General features: G+C 52.1%; 2 protein-coding genes and 1 long non-coding RNA gene across 8 annotated transcripts in view; 1 reads left to right on the top strand and 2 right to left on the bottom strand.

Annotated features, from left to right (window-relative positions):
* Positions 1-10,384, bottom strand: part of GATAD2A (GATA zinc finger domain containing 2A) — a 41,678-nt gene extending 31,294 nt beyond the window's left edge. The window contains exon 1 of one of the 6 annotated variants that reach the window (XM_072357693.1): positions 10,201-10,384. The gene's annotated coding sequence lies outside the window, so the exon portion shown is untranslated. Of the gene's footprint in view, positions 1-2,878; positions 2,921-3,445; positions 3,658-10,200 lie in introns of those variants that run through there. The other 5 variants (XM_072357695.1, XM_072357698.1, XM_072357699.1 and 2 more) reach the window with 5 other exon arrangements.
* A 469-nt stretch (positions 10,385-10,853) lies between these two features.
* LOC140262974 (uncharacterized) lies at positions 10,854-15,925 on the top strand. The gene is made up of 4 exons (XR_011905875.1): positions 10,854-10,987; positions 11,462-11,685; positions 11,895-15,245; positions 15,529-15,925. It is a non-coding gene; the product is annotated as an uncharacterized lncRNA (long non-coding RNA).
* On the bottom strand, positions 15,459-26,417 carry MAU2 (MAU2 sister chromatid cohesion factor). The gene is made up of 19 exons (XM_072357692.1): positions 25,971-26,417; positions 25,859-25,876; positions 25,615-25,680; positions 25,014-25,109; positions 23,901-23,995; positions 23,445-23,472; positions 22,886-23,041; positions 22,597-22,743; positions 22,071-22,161; positions 21,795-21,898; positions 20,773-20,850; positions 20,358-20,423; positions 19,983-20,066; positions 19,639-19,688; positions 19,338-19,415; positions 18,787-18,898; positions 18,121-18,211; positions 16,675-16,802; positions 15,459-15,597 (listed from the first exon to the last, which is right to left on the bottom strand). The coding sequence occupies exons 1-19, from the start codon at positions 26,394-26,396 to the stop codon at positions 15,523-15,525; spliced, it is 1,989 nt and encodes a 662-aa protein (XP_072213793.1). The 5' UTR covers positions 26,397-26,417; the 3' UTR covers positions 15,459-15,522.
* Between the last annotated feature and the right edge of the window lie 195 nt (positions 26,418-26,612).

Raw genomic sequence — 26,612 nt, 5'->3', positions numbered from 1 at the left:
CACTTTGCCCCATTGTGCCCAGGAATGGGTGCAGGACACCAGAACCAGATGGTGAACTCCATGCACACTGACCCCCTCCATTCCATAGCAAAGAACACTGCAAACAGGCAGGGAGACTGCGTTCAAGTCATCAGTCACCCCATGATTGCCAAGGGGCTGGAGATGACACCTCTTCCAAACACAGCACAGCTCCACGCAGTGCACTGAGCCAACAGACACCCCAAGAAGGGTGGAATGGAGCAGCAGCACAGCAGCAGGAAGGCAAATGGTGTGTGCTGTGATCACCACTGCCCTTTAGGGCTGCGTGCTTCCACACCAGAACCACGCAGTGCGTTCTGCCCCACACCCCCAGCACAGAGCCATCCAAAATGATCATGCTTGGTCACAATGATGTGTTCTAAGAGGCACCCGGAGGCCTCCCAGCCCAGCCCACCCCTCATATGAACGGCCCTATCCAAGGCAATGCTAAACTCCCCCTCCAGAGAAGCACAGGTGAGAAGCAGAGCATTCCCCACAGCCCTCAGCTGTGCAAGTCTCAAGATGCAACCCCAGGGAGGCTGCTGAGTTGAGAAGGAACAGAACGGCTCTGCTACAGCTGCACCAGGCTGAAGCTGTTTCCCAGCTCATTTCAGCATGGCAAAACAGCAGCATATTCCAATGTTTCTGCTTAAGAATCAACACGTGGAATCTAAGGATGCACAACACTTGCTTTTGTCCCATACATTTTGTCCCGAGTGGCCAAACCACATGTTTTTTTACCTCTCTCAAAACCCTCTTGATCATTTAAAGATCCTGCCCCATCAAGTGAGGGGTCACAATGCTGCCCTCCAGCCCTGCCTGCTCTGAAGGAGGAACCACGAACAGCACAGCAGGTTGCGGGCTCAGAAGCCCCAGCAGAACCAAGACACAGCCTGTAATTAAGACATAGGAAAGCTGTCAGGGAGGATTCCTTCCTACCCCGTCCCAGCCACAGCCCCCAGGTGATGCTGAATGGGGCACAAGTGTCTACAACTCACTCATGGTTTCCCCACCTGAACACGGGCAGAGGCACTGATGCACGTGGGACATTCTGGCTGAGTGGGGAGAAAACATCACCAAAATGAATAACCTCTTGTAATAGGAACACGTTTGTGAGCCTCCTGGCATCGCCCAGCTCCTAAATCCTGCATTCCTTCCCCCTCCTATCCCCAATCCAACACAACTCCACACGACTGGAAGTCAATGATTGCCCATCACAGAGCTCTGTGTAGCACTGGCTGTTCTGAGAAGCAAAAACTTCCGCAGCACTTCTTTGTCTCTGATGTTGTAAGGGAGCTCTGCACATGTGTGTCAGTCCAACAGGGGAAGGCACACACTGCAGCCTTCTGTCCAACTTTCCTCTGCTAAGCGCTGCTTGGGCAGCACCTCCCACCAGCAGGGAAACCTCCATGGCTGCACAAGAGCACAGGTCTGACCTCTCCCCTCACTCGGAGCTGAGGGAAGGATGAGCACAGAGGAGAGGAGCAGCTGTTAAAAGCAACTTCAGCCTGGGGGAGAGAGAGCAGCTCCCATGTGCACAATAGACACCAAGAAGGAGGTTCCGATGCCCTAAGACTGGGATCTGTGCACACATAGGAGCACTCAGCACACCTAGCACCATGGCCACAGCTCGGCAGGTCTGGCTGAAGTAACCCTACATCACCTGAAGGACGTTTAAGCTTCATTTTCTACACACCTCCCAGCCAGCTGAGAAACACCAGCCTTTCAATTTACCCCCAGTGTTCTCCTCCATCCTCCCCCCAGCACAGCACAAGCAGCGCAAATGGAACCGTGGCCCCACGAGCACCACCTGAGTTTACACCAACCGAATAGCTCCCTGTATGCCTACCAGCCTGTAATTACTACAAAAAGTCACAGCGCAGCTATATTAAGTTCCCCTATTAGCATACTGACACTGCAGCAATGCCAGCTCCATTGCATCACCACCCGGCGGTGTAACCCCACGTAACACAGCTCCACACCCCCACCTGTGAGCAGAGGGAACGTCTGGGGCTGCCTCCATCCATTGGGATCCAGGTGTCCTTCCTTCAGGTATGGGCCTCAGCCCTTCTCACACCAACAGGTAACACAGTCGGGCTCTTTCCAAACTGAAGGTAGAAGAGCATCAACCCGCTGCCTACCCATGGATAGCAATGCACCAGGCACTGCAGCCCGACTGCTGCACACACCGTGCTGAACTTCAGTCACATCAGCACAGTGGGAGCTGCAGCTCCTTCCCACAAGCCAGACCCCACATCCAGCATACACACACACTCAGCACACCGTGCATCCCTCTTATTCCCTACTTGCACTATCCCTGCTCCTCTCCCACTCCACTAACCACACACCCGCAGTGTTCCCGTTGCCTTGTGCTGCTCTCCTGGGGTTTGAGAGCTGCTCAGCAGTTTGGGAGCAGGGAAGGGATGCACTCCCAGCTCCTGCCTGCCAGCAGTCACCGATTCCCAAAGGGCCCTCTCCAGTTTTCACTTCCTGTGTAACACTCCCTGCGAGCAGCTCTGCTGCCGCTGCAGCCGGAGGAGGGAACGGGGAAGTCGAGCACCCACGGGAGGAGCCGGGGTTGAGGCCGAGGCGAGGGTCAGTCCTTGGGGACCCACCCTGGGAGCACCGCTGCCTGGCCTCGCAGCAGCGCGGGGCAGGCAGAAAGGGACAAGCGAAAGCAAAACCCAACGCGCAGCCACCCGAAATAAAGCCACAAGCAGATGCCGCGGGGCAGCAAGGAGCGCACATCCCAACTTCGGGGCCGTGAGACCGGGAAGGCGGCTCGATACTGCGCAGCTCCGGGCTGTGCCCACTGGAGCAGGGCCGGGGAATCTCCCGCTCGCAGTCACGCAGCGCTCACCGGGCTGTGCCGCCGCCCCGAGTCGCTCCGCTGTCGGTGTCCCCGCACCGCCCGGCTCCGGAGCGGCTCCCGGCCGATCCCCCGCCCGGCCCGCACCCCGCGGCGCTCCGACGTTCCCGGCAGGCGGCAGCGAAGCGCCCCTCCGGGCAACGCGGCCCCGGCGCACCTTGAGCGAGAAGGAGGGGGGAGGTTGACGGGGACTCTTATTGTGACACGGCCCTGCTGGCCGCCCGCCGGCCCCGGTGCCACGGCGGGGGCTGCCCGGGGCGGCCGCCCCGCACCAGCCGCACCACCCCCACCGCAACGAGGGCCCCGTGCGGGGTCGGGGCGCCGCCAGCTCCGAGCAGGAGGAAACGGGCACGACGAAAAAGCCCGCACCAACTTTGCGAAGCCGCCGCGCCGCCCCCCCCGAGCAGCCGAACAAAGCCGGACCCCGGGGCGGCGGAGCCCCGCGTTGGGGGCTGAGCGCGGCGGGACCCCGCGCCACCCCCGGCCCGGCCCGGCCCGCCCCCGCCGCTCCGCCCGCAGACAATGAGCCCGAGCAGAACTTTTCTCTCGGTCACTTACAGCCGCGTCCCGCCGCTCCCCGCCGACTCTCCCCCGCTTCGCTCCTCGCCGCCCTTTCCTCCTCTTTCCTCCCCGCGTCTCCGCCGCGCTCGCCCCGTTTGGGGCTGTCGGCCGCGGCTCCCCCGTGCCAAATAATGCGCTTCTCACACATGGAGTCGCGGCGTCACTCTGCGGAGCATGCGCGCCGCGGGGCCCGGAGCGCGGCGGGGCCGGGAAGAGCGGCGGCAACGCGCGGCCCCGCGCCGCTTCCGGGCAATGGTGGAGCAGGTCTGTGACCCGGGGCGCCATTGGCCGGAGGGGTCGCGGCACATGGCAGGCGGGCGGCGATTGGCTGCGGAGCGGGTCGGGGGCGCCGCGCTGCGGCCGAGCGGGGGCCACGTGGAGCGGCGGGGGGCTCGGCGGAGGCGGCCCCGCCGCATTGTTCGGCGCTGCCGGGGGGGTCCCGCGGCCTACGGGGAAGGGCCGGGAGCGGAGCTCGGCGGCACCGAGCGGGGGATGGGAGGCGGCGGGGCTCGCGGTGGAGAACGGCGGGGCAGCTCGTGCCGCTCTGCTGGGGCACCGGAGCGGGAGGGAGGCACGGGGCGAGCCGGGGCTCGGGGAGCGGCGCCCGTCCGTCCGTCTGCTGATAGGAAACTCGCAGCCCTCGGAGGGACTTTCCGCAGCACCACCGCACAAACCCCCAACACCACCATCATCCCGTCCCCGGCTCCAGCAGCGCTGCGGGCGCTCCATGCTCTATAAGGACGGAGCTTTGGGCTCTGGATGCATGTTTATGGCACCTTAAACCTGCTGAAGGGGGAGGGAGGGTGGTACCCAAAAACCCTCTGCCAGGCCTGTGCCCTCCCTGCCAACACCATCTCAGCCCCCAGCCCCAACCTGCCCTATGCCACACAAACGGCCGCCCTCCCGCTGGGATGGTGCAGGTGCAGCACAGGAAGGGCTGTTCATTAAGGAGTCAGAGCGAGGTGCAGCAGCGTGCTAATTACTTAATGAAGGCGCAAGCTGGGGTTGCTGCAATGAGAATGGAGTGGGTCTGTCAGCAAAGAGAAACCCCAAGGCCACCAGTTGGGAGCTCCTCTCATAGTAACCAAGGCACGGCTTTATGCTTGGAGTGATGCATCCGGGGCTGCGAGTCTGAGGGAATCTCAACCTCCAAAAGGTAATTGGTGGAGCTGTCAGGTCCTCAGAGTCAGTCTGGATGTGCTTAGGATATAAACAGCAAAGCTGACCCTCTGTGGGTCCAAAGGAACCAAAGCGGGCACCTGAATGGCACCCAAAGAGCACTGTGGGATGGAGCAGCCTGGCACTGCAATGCAATCCAGCCCCAGCCCCAGTGCTGCTCTGGGATGGGGGTCCCCTTTTGGGGCTCTGAACTCACCCAGTGGATGCTATGGGTGCTGTGCATCACCATTCTTCTATTAAAGTAGGCATTGTTCTATTATAAACTTGATTGGATTTTAATCTGAATTAAATACTCCATTCAGTGGTTTGGAATTGGAGGAGCCGGTCACGTCAGCAAACAGCAGCACTTCCATAGATGTTTGCTGCACCAAAGAGCTGATTTTGCTGTAAGAAGAGCAGAATTTGATAGCGGGACGCATCCAAAAAAGAACAAGGTGTCAAATCCGGGCTAAATAGGAATGGAAGGAGGAGATGAAACCTCTTCACAGGGTTCGAGATGATGCACAGCAAGAAGGGGAACCCACAGCAGGTTGGTTAGAGTTGGTCATCTCCTTCGAGGCAGCAATGCTGGGTGCATGGGAACGTGGTGTGCAGAACAGGCTGAGCAGGTTCTGGGGCTCAGCATTGCTGGGTGCACAGCTCTGCCAGCACAGCACAGCTGGATCCCGCAGTCACAGTGCGTGCATTGAGCTCTGCTCCGTGTCCCACAGGGCAGCAGCAGGACCTCATAGAGGTCTATTTGTGGCTAGGAGGTTGTAAGCGACCCACTGTGTCCTTAAACAGTTAAAGGCAAAAAGAAGGATCAAACCTTAAGTAGAGCTAGAACACCATTTTAAGATGGCTTATGCTAAGAATGAAAGGAATTCCATAGACTCGAGACCAAGAAAACTCCCCTGACTTATTTTCTGCTGCAGCTCTGTTCCTGCACAGCTGTGGGCAGCAGCTCAGGGATGCGACCAGGTGGCACACAGGTGTGTCATGGTGATGGAGGACTGCAGCACATCACCCAACACAGAGAGCTCTGTGAGCAGTGAGGGGACAGCCCCATAAAGACAGGAAAATTCATCTTTTCTGCAACTGAGAGAAAGACTGGGGAGTTGTTCAGGGAATGGGAAAGCAGAAGGTACGCAAAGAGAGCTGGGCTGGAGATGGAGCCTTTGGTGCTAAGCTGAACCTAACGAGCACCTCCCGGGTGGAAGGGGGATCTACAAAAGGCTGTGCTCCAATCCAACAAGAGCTTCATGGACTATCGATCTTGCTCAGAAATGGGAGAGAACAAAGTCTGCCCGGCATGGCTCCTATTAAAGGCCGGGCAGGGGACGTGGGGCTGCCAGGCGGTGCAGCCCGGCCGCAGCACGGGTTGGCATGCAGTGACTCAGCCCTGCAGGGCCATCACGGAGGGCCAGCTGTAAACAGGCACCTCTCGCGTGTTTACTGATCGCCGTCACGTGGCTCATCAGAACTTGACCCCGATTAACAGATGAATTAACGAGTTGCAGAAAACTCGGCAGTGTTCCCGCATTGCTTGGCTTCCCGTGGGGTTCTGGCTGCTGTTGTGAAGCAGGACCCTACATCGCAGCTATAGGAATGGGGGAAGGACACTGCAGCCTCTCCTCCTGCTGATGCTGCCAGCCTCCACGCTCACAGGAATGTTTCCCATCCAGGCCTGCTGCCATCACACCCAAAGCCAGCAGGATGGGAACCCCCCGGCCTCCCCCCACAGCACCCCATGGGGAGCACAGTTTGGTCTTTACCACCCTCTAAATTAAGAGATAATGGGGGAAATCTAAGCATGGCCTCAATAAACGAATGGCTTGCACTAGTTCTGGAGTTGAACCAGACCCTCCAAGCGCTGTTTGCAGCTATCCCATTTCCTAGGGAAACAGCTTTCCTCCTTCATCCTCGAGGGGACGGTGCTGGTGGCTGAAATGGTTAACTCACACAGGAGATAAGGAGCAGAGCGACAGCTGCACAGGGCTGCAGATGCCACGATTACAACTTAGCCTCTCCCGGGGCTGTGCCTGCATGGAGCTGCATTGCTGACTGCAGGATCTGCACCAGAGATGCTCTCGATTCCATCCTGGCAGCCACATTGAGCTGCTTGGCTGAGTTCTCCATCCATCAAACTGGAATAGCTGAGAAGTATTTCTTTTTTTTTTTAAGCAGGATTTGTGTTGATCCAACCAAAGCATCCTGGAAATGATGGTCGTCGTGATTCCAAAGGGTTGAATGTTATTAATCCATCCCACTAATTGGGTCGGAACACACTGCCCAGCCAGGGCTGACCCATTGGAATGCTGAGCACTCGCAGCCTTTGCTGGTAGGGTTGTGTATATATGAGGTTCCAGCGCAGCCCCTTCACACTGATGGAAAACCAGAGGTGTCAGAAGGCACAGGAAGGTTGTGCTGCTCAAAATGAAGCTGAGTGGACGCTGGCTGCAGACCTCTGTGTCTTCAGGAGGATTATCTGAGCCTTACGCCATGTTTACTGTAAGCATTTATCACCGCTGTTCCTTCTGGTAATGTTTATTATCAGCATACAGAGAACACCAGCCTCGTCCCCCCCGGCTCCACGAGGGCATTCTCTTCCCCCACAGAGCTGTACCAGCTCAGTCTTGTAACCTGCTTTCCTGCTGAAAAGCAAGGCGCATCAATTAGATTCATTCTAAATATAGGATTGATGAGTTCGGTCATTACTGGTCTGATTTATCCAGGGAAAGGTATTCATAAAGCAGCCGCCGCTTGCTGAGAGCACACAAAGCCCCTCAGCACATGAGAATCAGTTTGGGAAGAAGAACACTGAACTGTATCAACAGCTGTTGGTAAACCATCTTCCAGGCTGATATTGACTGCAAAGCCAAGTGCTCCTATAGAGCAAGGAGAGAGGGGCCACCAGCAAAGCCCATCAGCTGCACATCAGCCCCTGAGCTCAATGCCCACAGCACCCCGAGCTCCGCTGCATAACCTCACACTTGGTCACTAAGTGCAAAGAAGAACAGCCCAATTCTTATCATCAGGCTCCCAAGAGATTTGACATCCTTGGCATTGTGTCCTAAGAGGAAGGAAATTTCTCACTTCCCCGGCTATTTCAGTTATATAAATCAATTGTTTGAAGGATAGCTGAACTGCTCTGCATATAGGAACCCAGGCCACAGCCTGGACTGTAACACACGGCCAACACCAAGAGATGGTCTCTGGGTCTCCCAGAGCATCAACACCATCACCCAGCACCAACCCACCTCCACCAGGAGATGGTTACCTCTTATGAGCCACCTCAGGTTGCTCCATGAGCACCAAGCGACCAGTTTGCAATGCCAGGCAACCCAAAGGCAAACACTGCAGGTACGTTGGTGTCTCACCTGCTGTTCAAACCAAGGGGGCAACAAACAGCATCGGTGAGGCTTCCAAAAGCATCCACATTGCAGGAAAGGGAACTGATCAGCAAAGAGATACTCGTTAGTGCATCCCCTCGTTATTCCTTGGCTGTGACACCCACTGGTATTTTTGGTCACAGGCCAGAATTGTGCAACTGGATACTACAATAGATGATGGAACCCCAACGGCCTGCATAAAGAGAGGGCACAAGCAGCAGGCTGGATGGGGGGGAAGCTCTTCTCAAAGAGGTGCTCCTCCATAGACACAGAGTAAATCACTATTGCTTTTACTCCTCCCCCTGACTTTGGGAAACAGCAACGCACCGAGTTCTCTGGGCTCAATGAACCCCCCCCCCCAACTTCACACTGCGAGTTTCAGAGCCAAAAGCATCAAACTCCCTTTGGCCCAAACAGCTGAACTCCATTGAGATGAGAGCCATCCACTCACAGCTAAATCTAGCCAGGGCTTTTTTCTTCTTTTTGCTGCACTAAGGAGGTTGACACTGCAGTTCTGCCTCTGGTGCACTTGAAGCACTCAGTCTGTCACGATGGGAACCGGGCAATTAACTTGGGATGAAAGCTACTTCACATTCTTCAAAGAGCTCTCGAAAGTTACAACGGCTTGTTTCAAAAAAAGGGGGGTGAAGAAGAAAAACTACACAAGCTGCTTTTTGTCTTTTCCTGGTCCCCAACTCGCTGCTTGCAGACAATCTGGCATCGCTCACAGCACTGAGGTGGGCTGGAGGCAGAGAGCAGCACCTTTGGGATGGTTCCGTCTGCGTGGTCACATCGCCGGGCTGTTCTCTATGAGGTTCATTCGCTGTCTGAACCCATCCAAGTCCTGGAAAAGCCTGAAGAAAAGAAGCCATCCATGCCATAGAGTGATTCGAGCTCAGCCTGTAAGCTCAATCCGAAGGCAGATTGCTGCGAGAAATCCATCTTCTCCCTGCAAACTTTCTGCTTGGAGAGGGCTGAAGTCCTTCACACTCTTTTCTCTCCCATCCAGTCGTGCTCTGTGCTCAACTCATTCAAACAAACATTAGCACCCGCCGGTTCCTGACTCGTTACAGCGGTTACATTTCAGCGTCCTATTCAGCTCAAGCAGAAAGCAGAGCGTTCGTTCCTTTGCCTTACAGCCCCTCATCGGGAACTCGCTGCTAAGAGCCCGCATCGCTGCGTTGCCCTCCCAGCTCCGCACAGCGCACGCCGCTCACGCACGCTCTCCTCCGTTCTCGGCCCGGCTTTCCATCGCGGAGAGGAGAGGAAAAGTTACGAGAAGGACGGCGGATCAATGAGGAATCGCGTTCGGAGCAACCAAAGGGGTAGGGGGGGAGGGGGGTGGGGGTGGAAGGTAGCAGAGCACAGACAGGATAGAACTTTATTTGGACCCAGGACGAACTCAAAACGTGCCCCCCCCATAAACCGGAGCGATACGGAGCGGCGGAAAGGAGGAGAGAAACGGAGGGACCGTGCGGGGGAACGCAAAGAGCCGGATCGCATCGCACCGCCCCGCGGGGCACCGCGCGGCCCTGGCAGCGGCCCCACACACACCTCCATCTTAGGTCCCGCGGCGGCTGCGGCCCATCTGCCCCCCCCCCACACCCACACCCCCCCTCCCCCAACGCAGCGTTCCCTTCCCACTCCCCCCCCCCCCCAACCCCAAGTTGCTTCTTTCCCCCCCCCCCCCCACCCCCCCCATCCCCGGGGCACTCCGCACCGCCGCCCCTCCCCCGCTGCCCTCCCCTCCCCCCCCTTCAGCCGTCGCCCATCGCGGGGCGGCCGTTCCCGCGGGCAGCTCCCGGGATGCGGCCCCGCACCCCCCCCCCCCTTTACAATTCTACCTTTAATTCTTCCTTTTTTTTCCTCTTTTTTTTTTTTGCGCTTTTTTTTAATACAACCCCCCCCCCTCCCCCTTCATCGTACCGGCTGTTGGGTGGCTGTACCCCCCACACACACACCCCTCCCCATATCCCCGCGGCTCTCAGGGCCTCCCCTTCCCCCCCTCACATCCCCATTGCCCCCTTACATCCCCATTACCCCCTCACAGCCCCATTACCCCCCTCACAGCCCCATTACCCCCCTCACCCCCCCGTTTACCTCAGACCCCTCTGGGCTTCCCCCCCCCCTCCTCCATCGGGACCCCCCCTTCCCTCTCTCCCCATCCCCTCAGCCCGGCTGTGTTCCGCCGCTGTCACTCACTCTCCTCACCCCCTCGGAGCCGCCTCTCCTCCTCAGCGGGGCCCGGGCCGGACTGGGGCCGTGGGGGGAGGGGAGGCGGCTCCCTCAGGTGGCCACTGACAGGAGGCGGGCGGGGGAGGGGGCTGCGCGCGCAGGGGCCCGCCTCGCTCCGGGCTGCCTCCCGCCCTCTCCCCCCTCCTTCCCCTTCCCTTCATTCCTCCTCCCCCCCCTTTTTTTTTTGACGGAGCGGGACTCCCGGGGTGGCGCGCGCGCCACCAACCGTCACCTCTTCGGGACGCTTTTCCCGCCCACTCCGGTTGCTAGGCAGATTTGGACAAACTTGAGGTTTAGCTCCGCCCCCCCTTCATCTCATCGCCCCGCCCCCTTCATTTCATCGCCCCGCCCCCCTCATCCAATCGCCCCGCCCCCTCCGACCCGGAGGCGGAGTGTTGCGTTTATTTATTTATTTATTTATTTTTCTAAGACTGACGGCTGCGCTCCCCAATCAGAAGCCGGGATGGCTAATCCCACCAGCCAATCGTAGCCACAGCCCCGCCTTTGTCCAGCCCACCCCCCCAATGCTAAGCCTCGAGGAATGAGGAGGGACGATTTTATGATTGACGGGCATCCTGACCAATAGGCGGGGTCGGGCCTAGAGGCGCGGCCGCCCCTGAGGCCGGCTGAGGTGAGGCGCTGCCCGCGGGGAGGAGCCGCGCCGCCGCCCTTATCCGCCCGCGCAGCGCCGCCTGGGGCCCGCGATAGGGCCGGCCGCCCCCGGCTCCCCGCCCTGCCCCGGCGGCAGGCCTCGGTGAGTCATCCCGCTTCCTCCCGCGATGTAGGTCGGGGTGCGCAGGCAGCGCCGGGCCCTCCGCCCCGCCTCCGGCCTTAACCCCTCGGCGCCGCAGGTGAGGGCCGCCCGGCTTAGGCCGCCGTCTGTGTAGGCCCGGAGGGGCGGTCCGAGAGCCGCCGTTATCGCGGCCCGCTCTGCTTCCTTTCGTTTTCAGCCCGGATTCAACGTTTACAATTAACGTCTGTCTGCTTTTCGTGAGGCTGAAGGCGATGTTCGCCATAAATCGCCGATCCTAGAAATCCCCATTGGAATCCCTTCCCGAAGCCATCATTTGGGTTAAAGCCTTCCCGAAGCCAGCAGCTGGTTGGAACAAACCTTATTCAGCTGCTGTGGTGCGATGTGAAGGGCTGGAGCAGCTCAGGTGGTGCTTTGGAAGGGGATTGTATGGCACAGCGTGTCGTTGCTTCAATGTTTCTTCCTTCTACATTTCAGGTCTGAATGTGAAAACACCTCCCTGAGCTCTGCCGGCTCTGGGATAAAGAGGCAGAAAAATGTTCTTCTCTTAAACCAGCTCCTGTTTGTGAAGATCAAACGTGATGTCCTTCCTGAGTGCACAACTGAAGCCTTGTTGTAACCCTGACATCTGCCAGCTTCCAGCAGTCCCTGCAAGTTCCTGGCCACATCAGCCTTCCCTGGTCCTGCAGCAGCGTGCAGAGGTGAGCAGTCAGGTTCCCTATCAGGTAATTCCGGTTCTCCTTCCAGGGCAGCGGCCCAGATAGAGCTGCAAGGCAATCCAGGTCCTGGCAGGGTGATGGGAAGGGTCCTCTGTGGGCAGGAAATGCCTGCATTTGGACTGAAGGAAACCAGTATTTCCACCAAGTGCTAGAAGAAAATTAAACTTTATTTAAAAATTCTTCTAATGTAGAAAACGAGAGGAAACAAAAGGCAAAATAAAACCAAACGACTGCCCCCCGCTTCCACCTCATTACAGGAGTTACTGTATGTACAGCTTCAGAAAGGAGCACTGGCAGAAGGTACACATCCTACTTAATGGAGCACTACCGACACTTAACAATACGTTGTACAAACCTGACGTAACATTGAAAGGTTCACTGCAGGAAACAATGAAATACAGTTGCTAAGACAAGACAGTAGAAGAGCACAGACTGATGTTGTTTCACCCTCCGTGTTCCCAGCGCCCTCAATCAGTCCCCACTGCATCCCAAAGGATCGGGATCGCTCTGCATGGCCTGGAGACCAACAACACAGAGGGGGGAGAGGGGAGGGACACCACCAAACCCCTTTCTATCCTAGTTTGACTCCCTGGCAGACGTGGAAACTGAATAAAACTCAAAAAGCAGTGAAGCAATATGTTGTGCTGCACCTCGTGTGCCTGCAGGCGGCGTCACAGCTGAAGGCCCGGCTCGTTTAGCAGTGTACATCTTTGACACGTGTTGGGACAACAACAGAGAAAGGCACGGGAGTTTTCTCTCTCTGTTTTTACGTTCCCTATCCCCAAAGTGAATTTGATTTCACACGTACACGGGCCTTCCCCATAGCCATGCTGTAGGAAATGGCAAACACTGTTCTTCAGACTGCATTCTCTATACATATATAAGATTTACACTATCTACAAAACAGCGATTAGGTGTTTGTAAAGTTCTTGCTACTCGTTTAAAAAGACCAAATGAAAACATAAAACTGTACAAGTTTCCTAAATTACATCTTTAGAAGAATAATAATTATTATTATTAATTATTTTTTTTTTTAGAAGTTCATCAAAGACTTCGTGTTTGTTTCTCTAGAGAATTAAATGATGGGACAAGAAAGGTTAGAAATACATTGTTCAAATGGAGTCAGGCTGAGCAAATGACTGTAAACTTCTGGTTTTCTGTTCAGCTTTTACATCCACATCCAAAAAATTAGGAAGAACTTCAGTCTTGAGGTCCTTGTTTTAATCTCTGCTACATACAAAAAGATACTGAAAAGCAAAAAAAAAAAACCCAAACTATTAAATAATTTAATATACAAGCGTAGTTAAAAAGCACTGTACATTGTAACAAATGTACACGTTGAGTTTCAGAGATAGAAAATCACCGAGCTATTTCCAAATTTACACGACTTTTGATACTGTTGTGATGGGGGGGAAAAAAGGCCGAGGGCAGCTCTGAGGGGCAGCACCTCAGCTCAACCACTGCACCTGAGTTCCATTGTGCACGAAGCAAAGCACGGGTTGAAGCTGGTGTGTCACACACTTGGATCTCACTCACGTCCTTCTTCCTGCCACTGCATTGCAGGCGGGTGCTTCTGCTGAGAACCCGAGTGTGCTGATATCAGATATAAGCAGGCAGCCGCTCCATCCGGGCCTCCATTCCCTCCTGAGAACACCAGCAGGGATCTGAGCCGTGAGCAGTTTGGTTCGTGTGATGAGGAGCCAGAAATTGCTGCTGCAAAATGCTCTCCCACAACGCAGTCCTCAGCGACGCAGCTCCTCGAGGAGGGTGAGGGCAGGAGATGCAGCTCCTGTGTTGCACCAAGGGACTTTTCCTGCTGCAAAATCTTCTCGACTTCAGCCTGAACCACAGCTCTCTACAGTCGGGGTTATTTCTTTTTCAATATTGCCTTATGGAAGCAGCACTTTCCTGGCTGACTTTTAAAGCCACTTATTGCAGTTGCCATGGGCGTGTATCGGGTAAGCAACAGCCTCAGATTGGGTGGCAGAGTGAAAACAAAAGAGTCTGTATCATCTCATTGAGACTGTGGGAAACATGAAAGCACGTGAGTGCTGACTTGCACAGCTGCAGCCATTCCTCACACCTCACAGGAGCTGAGCTTCAGGTGGATGGCAGGCAGGGAATGCTCCATCCCAACCACCAGCATGGTGAGCAGCAGCAGCTTCCATCTGCACAGACCCTCCCTGTGTCTGGTATATCCCTGAAGCTCACGGACCTCACAGCTTTCCTTCCTCTTGGAGTTTTCTTGCAAGCCCAATAATACTCTCCTTACAGCAATACTGAGGGCACGTTTTCCCTACTGGAGATATAAAAAGGCCTAAAGAACACGCGGCTTCTACAGGAGTAACTGCCTGAAAACAGGATCTGTATTGCCCCTGCACGTCCAGTAGGATGAGCATAAAACCCCATTGAGGGGATGGGAATGTGTCCCTTTTATGTCATTCAGTGGTTAAAACCAAAGGGTTTGAATTACAAAACATGTCTTCGTTTGCTGTTGCTGGACAGAGGGAAGGGTTTTCATTAAAGACAGGGTTCAATCTTCCTCAAGGGGTCCAACACTCCCCTCCTCTCTCCAAATAAAGCACCTACCAGAGGAACTCAGCTAACAGCTTTCCTTTCCCCTTCCCTTTTTCAACTGGAAGATAAATAGAGCTATCAGGAGAGGGAAAAAAAACCACCTTTATTTGACCCTTGGAACCCTGCAGCAGCCTGGAATTGCTTCGTGGCATTGACAACTTCTGTACTGTTTCCTATAGAAGGAATTTGGGCCGTGCTTATCCTGCTTCAGGACGGCTGCAGAAGCACGGGGAGACCAAAGAGCTCAAAAAAGGGAGATAAAACAGGGAGGCTAACACAGAAATACTTTTTGGCTAAGTGCAACCCTCTTGCTTCTGTGGGAAACTGGCTTTAACCACCGAGCTGAGCTGAACCCTCACTGCAATCGTTGGTAGAAATGGTTAAGGCACAGACACTGCCTTGCCTTGGTGAGGCTGCGGGATGCTAAATGGGCCAAAATGAGAAGGAATTTCCTCCTCGGGTACAAATCACTACAAAACAGCAGAGATGGACAGAGCTGCAGATCTGCTTCTGCATAGCCAGCAGTGCAGGGACACAGAAGGGAGACCCTTCATGGGGACAGAGCGGTGCCACTGACTGTCACACACTGACAGCCCCAGGCTGTGGGATCTGCAACTCTGCTCACCCCAAAGGATCTGACAACCCACATCCCACCACCCTCAGCACTGCAAGGCGACTCACACACACAAGGAGAAGAACATCACCTCAGAAGCTAAATGTTGAACTTTAGGGCACCCTACAACCAGTCAGGATTGAATCCCGTTGTTCCCAAGAGTGGAAGGGCACAGAAGACGTTCAAACTGGCGTGCATTGTAACTCAGGGAATACAACTGGTATTCCAAACTGTGCAAGTCCTCTCAACTCTCTGCGACACATTAAAAGACAAGTCTATCAAGCTTAAGGAACAACGAGCGTCCTTTGGACTAAACCTTACTTCTCAGTAAGAGGAAAACAGATTAAAACCAGTAGGTATATACACTCTAGCTGTATATTCACACACGTTATGTAAAAGTAGCTCAAAATGCCCTTCTCACTTTGCAAGTCTATGAAATGTATGTTGTCTTTAATGCAGTTTCCTACACGGCCCTCGCTAGAAGAGGAATTTGCTGCCTTTTCTTTGAAGAAAAGATTTTGCAATGAGTTTTTCTCCTTTTTCTTTCTTTCTTTCTTTCTTTTTTTTTTTGGCTTTTTTTTTGTTTGTTTTGTTTGATTCTTATTTAAACACACTGTCCTGATTGTGTTTCACAGGAGACTGGCCAGGCTGGTGGTGGGTCCGTTCTGTGCCTGGAACTGTACGGGAGGTGGTCCATCTGTCCACTGCAAGATAACAAACAGCATGAAAATCCTCCAGCCACAACCTGGGAAGGGGAGGAAGAGCAGCAAGGCCAGAGGAAGGAGCTGCCCACACACACACACACACAGATGATGAGTGATTTCATGACAAGCTGAGCATCAGGTTTGACTCTGCATCACACACATGGGAACAGGGGAAGCTGTGACTTGCATGAACGACAGGCCTCCATTTAGATGCTTCTGTTTGAGCCCATTCTACACCGCAGCTGTAGTGTTTGCAGAGCGAATAAAGCCTCTGCTTCTCACCCGTTTTATGCTTTCCTCTCAAATTTAGTAAAATCTCCTGAACTAGGCAGATTTCCTAGTTTTTAATCCTCTTCCACCTCCACATTTTTAATCTAGCATGGATTACGCATAAGCCAGCAATGGCAAGCAAAGTCAGCAGAGCATGGAGCTCAAGGGGACAGGCTGTGGGCATCACCAACACGGCCTGCATGGCACACGTGGCTCTGAGGATCCCTCTGCAGCCAAAACCATCAGCTCCTTCCTGGCAGCCCTTTTATTCCTCCCATAAAGGGAATAGCTGGGACAAGACGTCAGGTTTCCTTACATTCCAAATTCACATTTGGACGTTAATTCTGTCTAAATGAATGGATTATCTTTCACCATTGCTGAATTCCAGCATAAGAGAGCACTTTATACATAAACAACGTCAAAAGCATTTCTGACAGTGAGAAGTCCAAAATATGAACCCCTTAAGGTAGCAGCTATGAAGACACTGAACGTCAATCACTGGAAATTCAGATTTATAGATAAGGTGAAAACCCACAGACACTATAATTATATCAATAGAAACCATACAGCAGTACTCAAAGCATTCCCCAGAAGAAGGGGATCTAAACATTAAAGTGAAACCTGAGCATACATTAATTTTCTCTCAAAAGTAGCAGCTGTGACCAAAACAAAGTGGCTACCGGCTACAAAAGACATTCAATGAAAGTTTTGGAGTGCCAATGAAACCACTATAGGAAACAAAGACCAGAGGGATATCAAAGGAAATCCAAAGCACGTTGTCATAACCAGAAGATGAAGATTGCTTACCGTGATTAAATTGTGTTCTGGAAGACTGCACGCTTCAATGTGGTCCTGGAGGAGCTGCTGTGAGAAGTTCTGATGCATCTGTGCTGCCTCATGTGCATCGATTGCATTTCCACAGGCTTTGTTCAGGTCTGAAAGACAAAGAGCTTCATTTGCTCACCGAGAACCACTGTTGGTACTTCTCATCTAATTTGACATGACTCTTCCCTGTAGTAATGAATGAATGACTTAAACTGCCAATATATCAAGGCTGTCCCACTCAGAACAGGCACAAGAAGAATCTGAGCCCTTCCTCCTTCCAACAGGCCTAGCAGCATACATTGCAGGATTTGATGTTATTTTAGTTTCCAATCATTAACACTATATTAACTGGACAAGGAGGAAAGCACCTCCCTACCCAGCAGATCCCGTGCTGCATGCATTCACTCTCTCTATGCTTTGGCACCATCTAGTGGGAACGAGGGCTCACCAGTCTGTCCCCAGGCTTTGGCAGCACACACCTCACAGCGTTTCATTTCTTTTCCCTCCTTGTTCCCTTTTGCTTCCAAGGCGCTCACAGCCTGCTGCTTTGCCCATCCCCAATGCAGATCCTACTGTCTTGTTTCCTGTGAGGTCTGCTCAGCAAGATTTCAGACTGGTAACACAGTGAGCATCACAATGTCAGCTAACAGGGATAAGCGGTGTAGAGGTGAGGGCTGAGGCACACAGCTCCTGTTGGTGAACAAGTGCTGGATCCTAATGGAGCACCTCTTCTTCAAAAGAGAACCTATCAGTTCCATGGGAAAGGTCTTAGAAAAACCAAAGCAGAATGGGAACAGTGCCTCCATGACAGGAGCAGCAACAGCTGAACAAGGGACAGCCTTTCATCTACAGCAGATTCATCATTATTGGCATGTTTTGTATGTCAACCACTGCTTGGAAACCAATGAGAGAAGTTATTTCAATTGCCTAGAAGCAGTTTTATAGCAAAGGAAGTAGTAAAGCAGAACATAAGCCTGGCCCAGCACTTGGTTTACAGCACCATGCTTATAGCAAACACGACAGCTTAATAGAAACTGAAAGTGTGGGGTAAGTTCTTGGAAAAGGGGTAGAGTTACTGCTTTATTTTCTAGTGAAAGCAAATCAATTGCAGCATTAACGTTGACAGTCTGCCAGGAAGCCAGTCAATATTTGAACAAAGCATCCTGGGGCCCACGTAAGTCAAATTAAACAATATTTATGTATGAGGGATGTAAGAGTTTCTTGTATTTATTAAAGCCCCCACGCGGAAGCAAAGCTTAATAAAATGTTTACTACAGCAAGAGCTGCAGTCAAAGCAAAACCCTGCAACAACAGCATGGATGCTGCACGGCTGAGACCTGGAGCCCTTCCCATGCAGTCACAGCCTACATGATGAGCACCCCCATGCTGAGCAGCAATGCTTTTATGCCGCTCATTTCCCTTGCTTACCTCTCAGCAGAGCTGAAGACCACAGCTGCACAGACATATCCGGGATCTTGCTTGCAAGCTGCATGGCTGGCACTACCATATTATTACTTTCCTGGTGAAGAGTAGACATCAACATCAAAGATATATTTTATTTTTTTTCCCCCTTGCAAATATGTAATATATCGAAGAGATGCTGAATTTGAGACAGAAATTTTGCCTAATTTAATTGCTAGCTAGCAAGCCGGAATGCTTAATGGGACAATAATCCAAACATATCATCTAAAGCTGTCTGGGATTTTGCTGTGTCCTAGGAATTATGGTGTCTGCGTTGTGCAAGATAATAGAAGTATTTCACACATTCTGGCATATGATGAGAATTCAGAAGAGCTTGCACCCACAGATGCCTCCAAACAGTCTCTCTGCACGTTACTTATCCCTTACTCTATTCTTTATTTTCCTCTGAGTGATTTCAGGCATTACAGAAACACTCCTTTCTACAACAGGACTCAAACACTTTGTTATACAGTGCTGCTCAGTGTGCAAGAGTGGTGTATATCCATGAGCTGGCAGCTCTCAGTGGGGCACCGACATACAAGCACTCCTCAACACAACTTGTGGAAGCGCCCCAATTTGCTCTGGCAAATCAATAGTCAAACACACGGTAGCAGCAGACGCATGAAGGCTTACCCTGTGATTCCCTAACACGTAGAATATGTGACCCAGGAGCACGAGGGAACACGCTGTTAATCGATTCAGATCTTCTGCATTTGACATTTTCAGCGTCTCTCGCAAGAACCGCCTGCCAACACAGAGCACAACACGAAGCCTTCAACCCAAATCTGCTTTCCCTGATGCTTTTAAGAAATGTCATTAAGAACCCAATGAACCCCATCAGCAAATACCTGTACCCCGGAATAAATGCGTGCTGTGGGTGACCCAAAACAAAGAGCTTCATTCCCAAACCTCACTTTTCGTTTAGCAAGAAGGACTGTAACACATTCCCCCCCCACTTTGAAAAGCCTTACTTTCAGATGGGCCACTGCAGAACACCACACAAGTGTTACTCAGAGCAAAAGAGATGTAAAACAGTCTTTGCCTCAAGCGAAACAGAAGGTTGGCTAAACCCACAGGGAACCCAGGAGCTTGGAAAGCAAAGCCTCTGAATTCTCAAGTTGAGTTTAAATCCTGATCTGGTTTTTCCTTCTCCCCACCTTCCAGGTGCAGCGCTTTGTACTCACTTTGCCTCGTTGTATCTTCCTTGAAAGAAGGAGAACAGACCTCGGATATAGAAAGCTGCAGCTCGAAGGCAGTGGGAGCTACAAACAAAGCAGAACATTGACATTGAGGCACTGCACAGAGACAAACAGCACAGGCTGTGTCCCATAACCAAACCTCTGCACAAAACAGTACGTTTAACACACAGTCAGAGCTTCTACCTTGAAAAGAAGAGGATTGTTCTGTCTTCTATGAATAAAGCCTGATACAAAACCAGCATTACCATCATCAATGCAACATCAGCACAGTTCCTGGAACTCTCACCTCACAGGAAAATTGTGGTCTGGATTTATCCTTTCCAATAAGCTGTAAAGCTGTAAAGCGAGAGGAGGGGAAAAAGATAATCAGTGCTTCTGCCATATATACAGCTGATGGTATAAAAAGCAAAGAGTCTGACACAAAGTGCACATTCTGATCCTAGAATCGAGTTTTACACAAAAGATGATCTTTTAAACTTGATAAAAGTTACCATCAACTGTTAATGCTTCCTCAGAAAACTTTTAGCAGTCATTTAAGTGAGCTGCTCCGGATCCAAACACTGACTCAGATTCATTAGTCCAAACCAGGAATGAACGACACAAGAAAGGCAGGATGCAATGAGCTCTCACCTCCTGGTGCCGGTTGCCTTCCCTGATGTACACACTGGCCAAGTTTGTCACAATGAATGCCCACAGCTCCTGGTGTGTAGTGAGCTGCAATAAAACAAAGCACACCAACTGCATAGTCAGAATAGTTCAGTGCCTAACCCAAAGTCAGTTAAACCCCATCTTTAAATATACAAAAAGTAAGAAAATATTCAGATTTAATGCCTGTTTTTTAGCCACAAACAAATTGTCCTGACCTGAACTCAGTTCAGATTTTCCTCTGCTGAACAAATGCAACTAATACAGACAGTCTTCAGACTTCCAACCTCATCTACCTGGTGCCCCACACAATCACAAGCCCGGCCACCACGGTGAATATTGTGAGAAGAAAAATCTTACCCTCAGTGCTGTAGTAAACTGTGCTTCTGCATTGTCCATGCAATTAACAGAAATGCAGTAAAGCCCCTGTAGAAGACATGATGTTGGTAAGGGAACAGCACGTTGTTCCACATCCAGGCCCTTAATTTCTTACAACCTTCAAATAGCAATGCCATTTATATTTGTCCTCACAACATACAGGCAATATGCACAGTGCATATCCTGTGTATTTACACTGTGCACCAGTTATCATGGCACAGGACACTTTATAAGAGCTGGCTGCGAGACCCCACAGCAGGACATGCAAACAGCAAAGCCAACTCCATTGCTCAGCAGGAAATTCTGCTGTCTGCATCACTGTGAGCTCATTTCTGGTGCCTGTTCAACATACAGACCTCGAAGAGTCACAGGTTTCTCTCTCATCACAGACACTTACTAACAGAGTGTGCAGCTGGGCAGCATGATTAGAAAACAGCCTGGGAGACTGCTGGCAGAGCTGGCAGACTTGTGAGATCTGTTAGGAAAGAAAACAATCTATCTTAGATCTTTTGCTCTGTTATGATGTATGCCCTCTATCCACCTAACTGCACCACACACAGCACTCAGGAAGCTGCAGTAACCACTTTCAGGACCTAGTGCTGCTCTTTAGTGATGGCAGAGCCAGCTGTGCCTCGGGCTGAGGGACGTGCTGCTCTGTGCACGCTCCTCCCACACTCACACACACACACAGGAACTGGTTTAGAATGATCTGCTTTGCTGCAGCTCTGCCATAGGGTGGCACCACCTGCAAACAAATACCAGATCTGTTCGGAAACGCTCAGACTTTGTGCTGGCACACAACAGAAAAGCTGGAATCAAACTCTCCCAAAGATAATGTGCCTGTGAGGGGCACCAAGAGCCCAGCGCTACTCTTTTAAGCTGATTTTCCCCTAAACACATTCATGTGAAGGCTGACAACAGGCTGAGATGATGCAGCAGTGAATCCTATAAATAAGGGGTGGACAGGAATTAAAAATGCTTGGGAGAATAGAAAGAAGTGCAGTTTACTCTTGCATTAGAGAACACTGCCCCATCCTTTTTTGCCCCCCTGAAGAAAGGACAGAAAGCCAGAGAGCCTTAAAGACAGAGAAGAACAAGGACAGGAACGCTACAAGGAAGTGAAAGGGGAAGAGTTAAGAGCTGCCCTCAGCCATGAATGGAAGGAAAAGACACCAGACCAATTGTGACCAGGAAGAAGGGGCCACTTCTTGCCACTGCTCAGTACCTGTCAACCCCACAGTGTTGGTAAATGAAACTAAGTGGTGGCTAATCCCCAAGCACCATCAGGCCTGACTGCACCTGTTAGCTTAGCACTGCTGGAACCCCCATCTGAGCCCAAGAATTCTCCTTGAAACACAGATTTACAAGCTATTATTGCATGTATCCCCAGCTAAAGAAATAGTTGAAGCCTGTGTTTACCTCCTGCAATGCTGTAGCTTTGTGTCCTGTGACAAGTCGACACATGATAATGTGTTCCAACAAAATAACTTGGAAAGATGACAAGATAGGACTGCAGTCCAACACTGAAGAGGGAACAAAGGGAATATGGTAAGTGAAGACAATACCAATATCCAGGGCACACAGACCCTCCTGCACCCAACCATCTTCCTAGTGCAGGTGGTTCAGCACAAAGAGCTCTTTGCAACAAGTAATGGAATCTTGCAGCATCAGCCAGATTCTCAGCCTTACACTTACTTTTTAGCTTCTCTAGCTGCATGAGTGCTTTGTCTGTGTACTTCTGAGCCTTCTCCAGGTACCCTGCTTGCATGGAATGCATCACTGTCACCTGCCAAAGGACACAGGAAAGATTACAAAACATTTCCTTGGCAGAGGAAAGGTCTGAGTGTTCACACAACAGTTTTACATCAATTAAGAACAAAAATCACATTCAAGAAGTGGGGCAAATCAGTTTCAGGAACGTGAAGTCAAGATTGCTCTTCTGTTGGTTAAAATAAGCCAGTATAGAATCAAACCTTCCCCTAGAATTATCTGGCTCGATATTAATGAAGCTTTATTCCACTTCCCAGACTTCTCACGCAGCCTTTTCAAACACTGACGTCACTGAAAGCAATTTTCTCACAGATGCTGTGTCAGAATTAAGCTGTCAGCACAATGTAAAGCAGCACGTGGTTTGCAGAATCAATCGCTGCTGGTTTTAGACCACTTTTAAGCAATTCCTCATTAATGAGCAATATGCAGTAAGTAAAAAAGAGCTGCTCACCAAGTAGACAAGCACACACATGTGTTCCTTGGGCAGCCAGTGAAAGAGATCCGCAGGGTTGCTGGGCAGAATCTCATCATCGTGTAGCGTGGATATGGTCTGAATGCACTGCTGAAGCTGCTTCAGACACGGCTTCACACTCTTCACCTGCATGAGATGATGCACTTCAGACACAGCCCCTGCATCCCAGTCACCTGGACACTTACTTAGCTAGTAAACCTGCCAAGCAATCAATAATCCCCATGCTCATGAACTTAAGCTAGACCCAGCTGTTACAATCTACACGCACCTGCCCAGCATCCAGGTAATGTGTGACCTGCAGGACTAAGAAGAACACACGCAACGACTCCTTCTGGATGGGATTTCCTTGCCAGTTTTCAACTATCTGCCCACACAGGGTAAGGAGAGGGTGCACCTCCTGCAGCTTCCGTTCCATCAGAAGGAGCTGTAATTCAGAACACAAACCAGTTTTGTGCTTGGCAGTTCCGATGCTCAGAGACCAAAGTCACACTGATCCATTATTTCAAATTAAAACTAGACTCAAAGGCATCTGTTTGCAAAAGCAGCAACCTTGGAACGGTATTTTCATCCTTAATTCCAAGGGATCCAAAGACAATTCACAGTTAGAAACCACATTTTTGTCATAAAACAGAAAGCAGAGGAACCCATTCACAAGAATCCTACAGACTTGAGGCTTATTCTGGACCCATTTGATTCTGTGCTCACGTGAACAGAATATACAGAGCACAGTTAATACCTTAAAATAAGCACCTGATGTTCAGATAAGTTACATTCTCTTCTATCTTTTATCACACTAGTTAAAAAATTTAGATGTACATCCAACTCACCATTCCCTTGCTTAGCAGAAACAGTGCTCTGAAATGAAAGGAAAATAAGGTCATAATCTAAAGGAAACACCAAATACCCCCCAGATAAAGCACATTTATAAAGCACATCTCTATCCAGCACATAAAAGTAGATGGAGAGATCCAATCCCAGCACCAGGAACCACAGACCCAACCTCTCAGCTCCGTGCCTCAACCTCAAACCATTCCAGCTGCAGTAGCTGCTAAGGTCAAAGCAAGGCTCATAAAACAAAGTTCAGTATGAAAAACAACAAGAGAAACCTCTCCCAACAAACTCTCAGATCTAAGAGAGCGCTCAGGAATATTGTTTCACCTGTAAAACCCACGTGGCAATCAGAGGCCACAGCTCTAATTTAGAGATAGGAGAACACATCCAAATAAAAAGAACAATGCAAAGTATTGAGAGAAGGAAAAAAGCCAAAGCTGTGTGGAACTCACCTGGTATACTCAGACCCCACCACTCGGGCATACTCTGCTCCCACTCCCAGAAGGTCACATGCTGATACCAAATCTTTTTCAAGAGTATGTAGTTGCTGAAATGAAATAAGGCCAAAAAAGGTCAATCTTCCTTAATGAGTCTGATAATCCTTTTGTTTTTAATGTAATTACTTCTGTGTTTCACATGTGATAACTGCTAAACTGGTACATTAATTACTTGGTGTCACGCTGGACTCATTATCCAGGAGCACCTGGAATTCCCCAGAAAAAGCCTGTAATGTTTCAGAAGGAACTTCTCAGCCAGGTTTCCTACTCCAAAGCTGTTATAATTCACTGACAGTACGTGCAGAGCAGACGGGATCAATTCAGACAGAACCAACCTCGGACAGTTACATGAGGGGAGCTCCCCAGCAGGAGGAGAAGAAGAAGCCTGCAAGGCACGACTCAGGTGATGAGGAAGGGCTGGCACAGCCTGCACAGCACCCCTCCCTCCTTCCAGCCTCCCAGATTTCAGATGTTTTCCAGGCTCAGGTAAAGAGCCACACAACTGCAGATGAACACGGACTGAGGCAGTGAGACATACGGACCCTTGTGGTCAAGCAAAAAAGCCAGAAAGGAAATACCACACAGAAAAGAAATCAGCAAAGAATGTCAAGCTCCAAGAAAGGATCCTATTCAGTGGGAGGCACCGAGAAAAAACATTTAAGCTTCTTGTGAGTACTCAGGCATTAACTCATTGCAAAGCAAACATTTGTCCTTTAATCGATAGGAAAGGCTCTGCACAGTTCAGCTTTCCCAACCTATACAAAGGAGCTCAGCAGTTCCTTTGCAAGGAAGTTGGTCTGCTTGTTTAAGCTCATCAGGAAGGGCGGAAAGACAAGTACAGGTGACTATTAAGACAGCCTTCAAAGACAAAACTGCTTGCCAGCCAGCTCTCTTTCACAGAATACCTCTAAAGAGCAATTAAATCCCTCAGATCTCTCTCTCCACTGATAGTGATGACTGGAAAAAAATAAAGATCCAAGATTTCTCACGTAACACCGACGTTTTCCAGCTGTTTTTACAGCCACGGTGTTACACGGTACTCCCAGTTAGCAAGAGAACATCACTCACTGCAAGTTGGAAAAGCAGCCTACAGTGCCAGTATGGAGTCTGCTGTGAGATCTGGATGGCCTTGCGTAAGAGAGGCTTCGCTGTGTCCACTGAGTTCTGAAACAGAAACACAAACCCAAGTCAACACGAGAGACGGGCCCTGAGCATTGATGCAGCAGCAGCTTCTGAATAAGACAAGTTCGGTGCTGATCCTCAACCAAAGCCTCACAGGTCAGGAAGTTTATAACATGAAAAGTAACCCATGTAAGCTTTTAACATGCAAGACCATCCAACCATAACCGAAGTCTGCTCAAAGGCATCGGCTATTCCAATGTTCCCAGCACTGTCTCTGCAGGAGAAGCACCCCAGCCCTCTGAGCACCCTCATGCTGCAAAAGGTCCACTGCTTTCCTGAGGCTGGGGGCACTGAATCCGATGCCGTATTCCAGGTGGGGCCACACGAGGGCAGAGCAGAGGGGGACAAACCCCTCCCTTGTCCCGCTGCCACTTCTCTATCGATACAGCCCAGGATACGGCCCGGCAAAACCCCACTGATAACAGCTGCAACCCAAACGGCGAGCAAAGCCAGCAGCAGCACACAGAGCCCATAGGGCAGCACTCACCTCCTGGCAGTACAGCTCGGACAGCAGGCTGGCTGCCTCGAACTTCACGTCCTCAAACTGCGGGATCTGACACCATCTGAGTTAAGTAAATACTCAAAGCGGCAACACCACGGCACCCCCCTCCCGCCCTTACTGTAACACAACGCGGCTAAAGAAAGCGGCCCACAGCCGCAGCGGTAGGTTAAGAACTCAGACGGACGCCGGGCCTCCACTGGGACGACTTCAGGCGGCCAGGAAAGGATACCTGCTGCGAGATCAGCCACTGCAAGAGAACACGGCGGTCAGCTCAGCTCAGCTCAGCGCCCCGCACTGCTGCCCACCCCCCCCCCGGTCCCCCCCTCAGCTCCCACACTCACCGCCTTCTCCAGGTGCCCCCGGGCCTGCTCCCCGTTGCGGGTGTGGTGGTAGAGCACGGAGCCGAGCTGGAGGTGCGTGCGGGCCTCCATGCGGGCCGGGGGTTTGCGGGGCAGCACGGCCTGCAGGCAGTGCACGCAAAGCCGAACCTTGGGCGGGCTGGAGGTACGGAAGTGCTCGGCCAGGCCTAGAAGCGCCAGGTACCACGACTCCCCCCCGCCTCCGGCCGCACCGCCGCCCGACCCCGACCCCGGGCCGGGCCCAGCTCCCCCCGCGCCGCCTCCTCCTCCTCCTCCCGCGCCCCCTCCGCCGCCCCCGGCCTCCCCGGAGCCCGCGGCGCCTCCCGCTGCCGGCTGGGGCTGCTGCTGAGGAGGCGGCTGCTGCTGAGGGGCCGCTCCGCCCGCCGCGCCCGCCGCCACCGCCGCCATCTCAGGGCCGCCGCGACAACACGGGCGGGGGGGGGGGAGGAAGGGGCGGGGCCGGAGGGGGGGCGGTAGCGGCGCGCGCGGGGGGTGACGGGATCTGCAGTCCTCTGAGGGATGAGCGGAAATGACGTCGGCGCGGCGGGCGGAAACGGCGCCGCGGGAGGGCTTGTGGGAGTTGTAGTCCGAACGCGCTCTGAATCTCGAGCGGTCAGCCCGAGG

This window comes from Excalfactoria chinensis, chromosome 26 (assembly GCF_039878825.1).
Source record: "Excalfactoria chinensis isolate bCotChi1 chromosome 26, bCotChi1.hap2, whole genome shotgun sequence".
Classification (NCBI taxonomy): Eukaryota; Metazoa; Chordata; class Aves; order Galliformes; family Phasianidae; genus Excalfactoria; species Excalfactoria chinensis.
This window is presented reverse-complemented; position numbering and strand designations above follow the sequence as displayed.

Bases quoted from the DNA above. Each gene is read 5' to 3' on its own strand.
- MAU2 (XM_072357692.1), bottom strand. From the start codon at position 26,396: ATGGCGGCGGTGGCGGCGGGCGCGGCGGGCGGAGCGGCCCCTCAGCAG. The intron at 20,424-20,772 runs GTAAGTGTCTGT...TGTCTTCTACAG, and splicing joins CCCAGCTGCACACTCTGTTA to GGGCTTTACTGCATTTCTGT. The intron at 18,899-19,337 runs GTGAGTACAAAG...CTGTGTTGGCAG, and splicing joins GGAAGATACAACGAGGCAAA to GCGGTTCTTGCGAGAGACGC.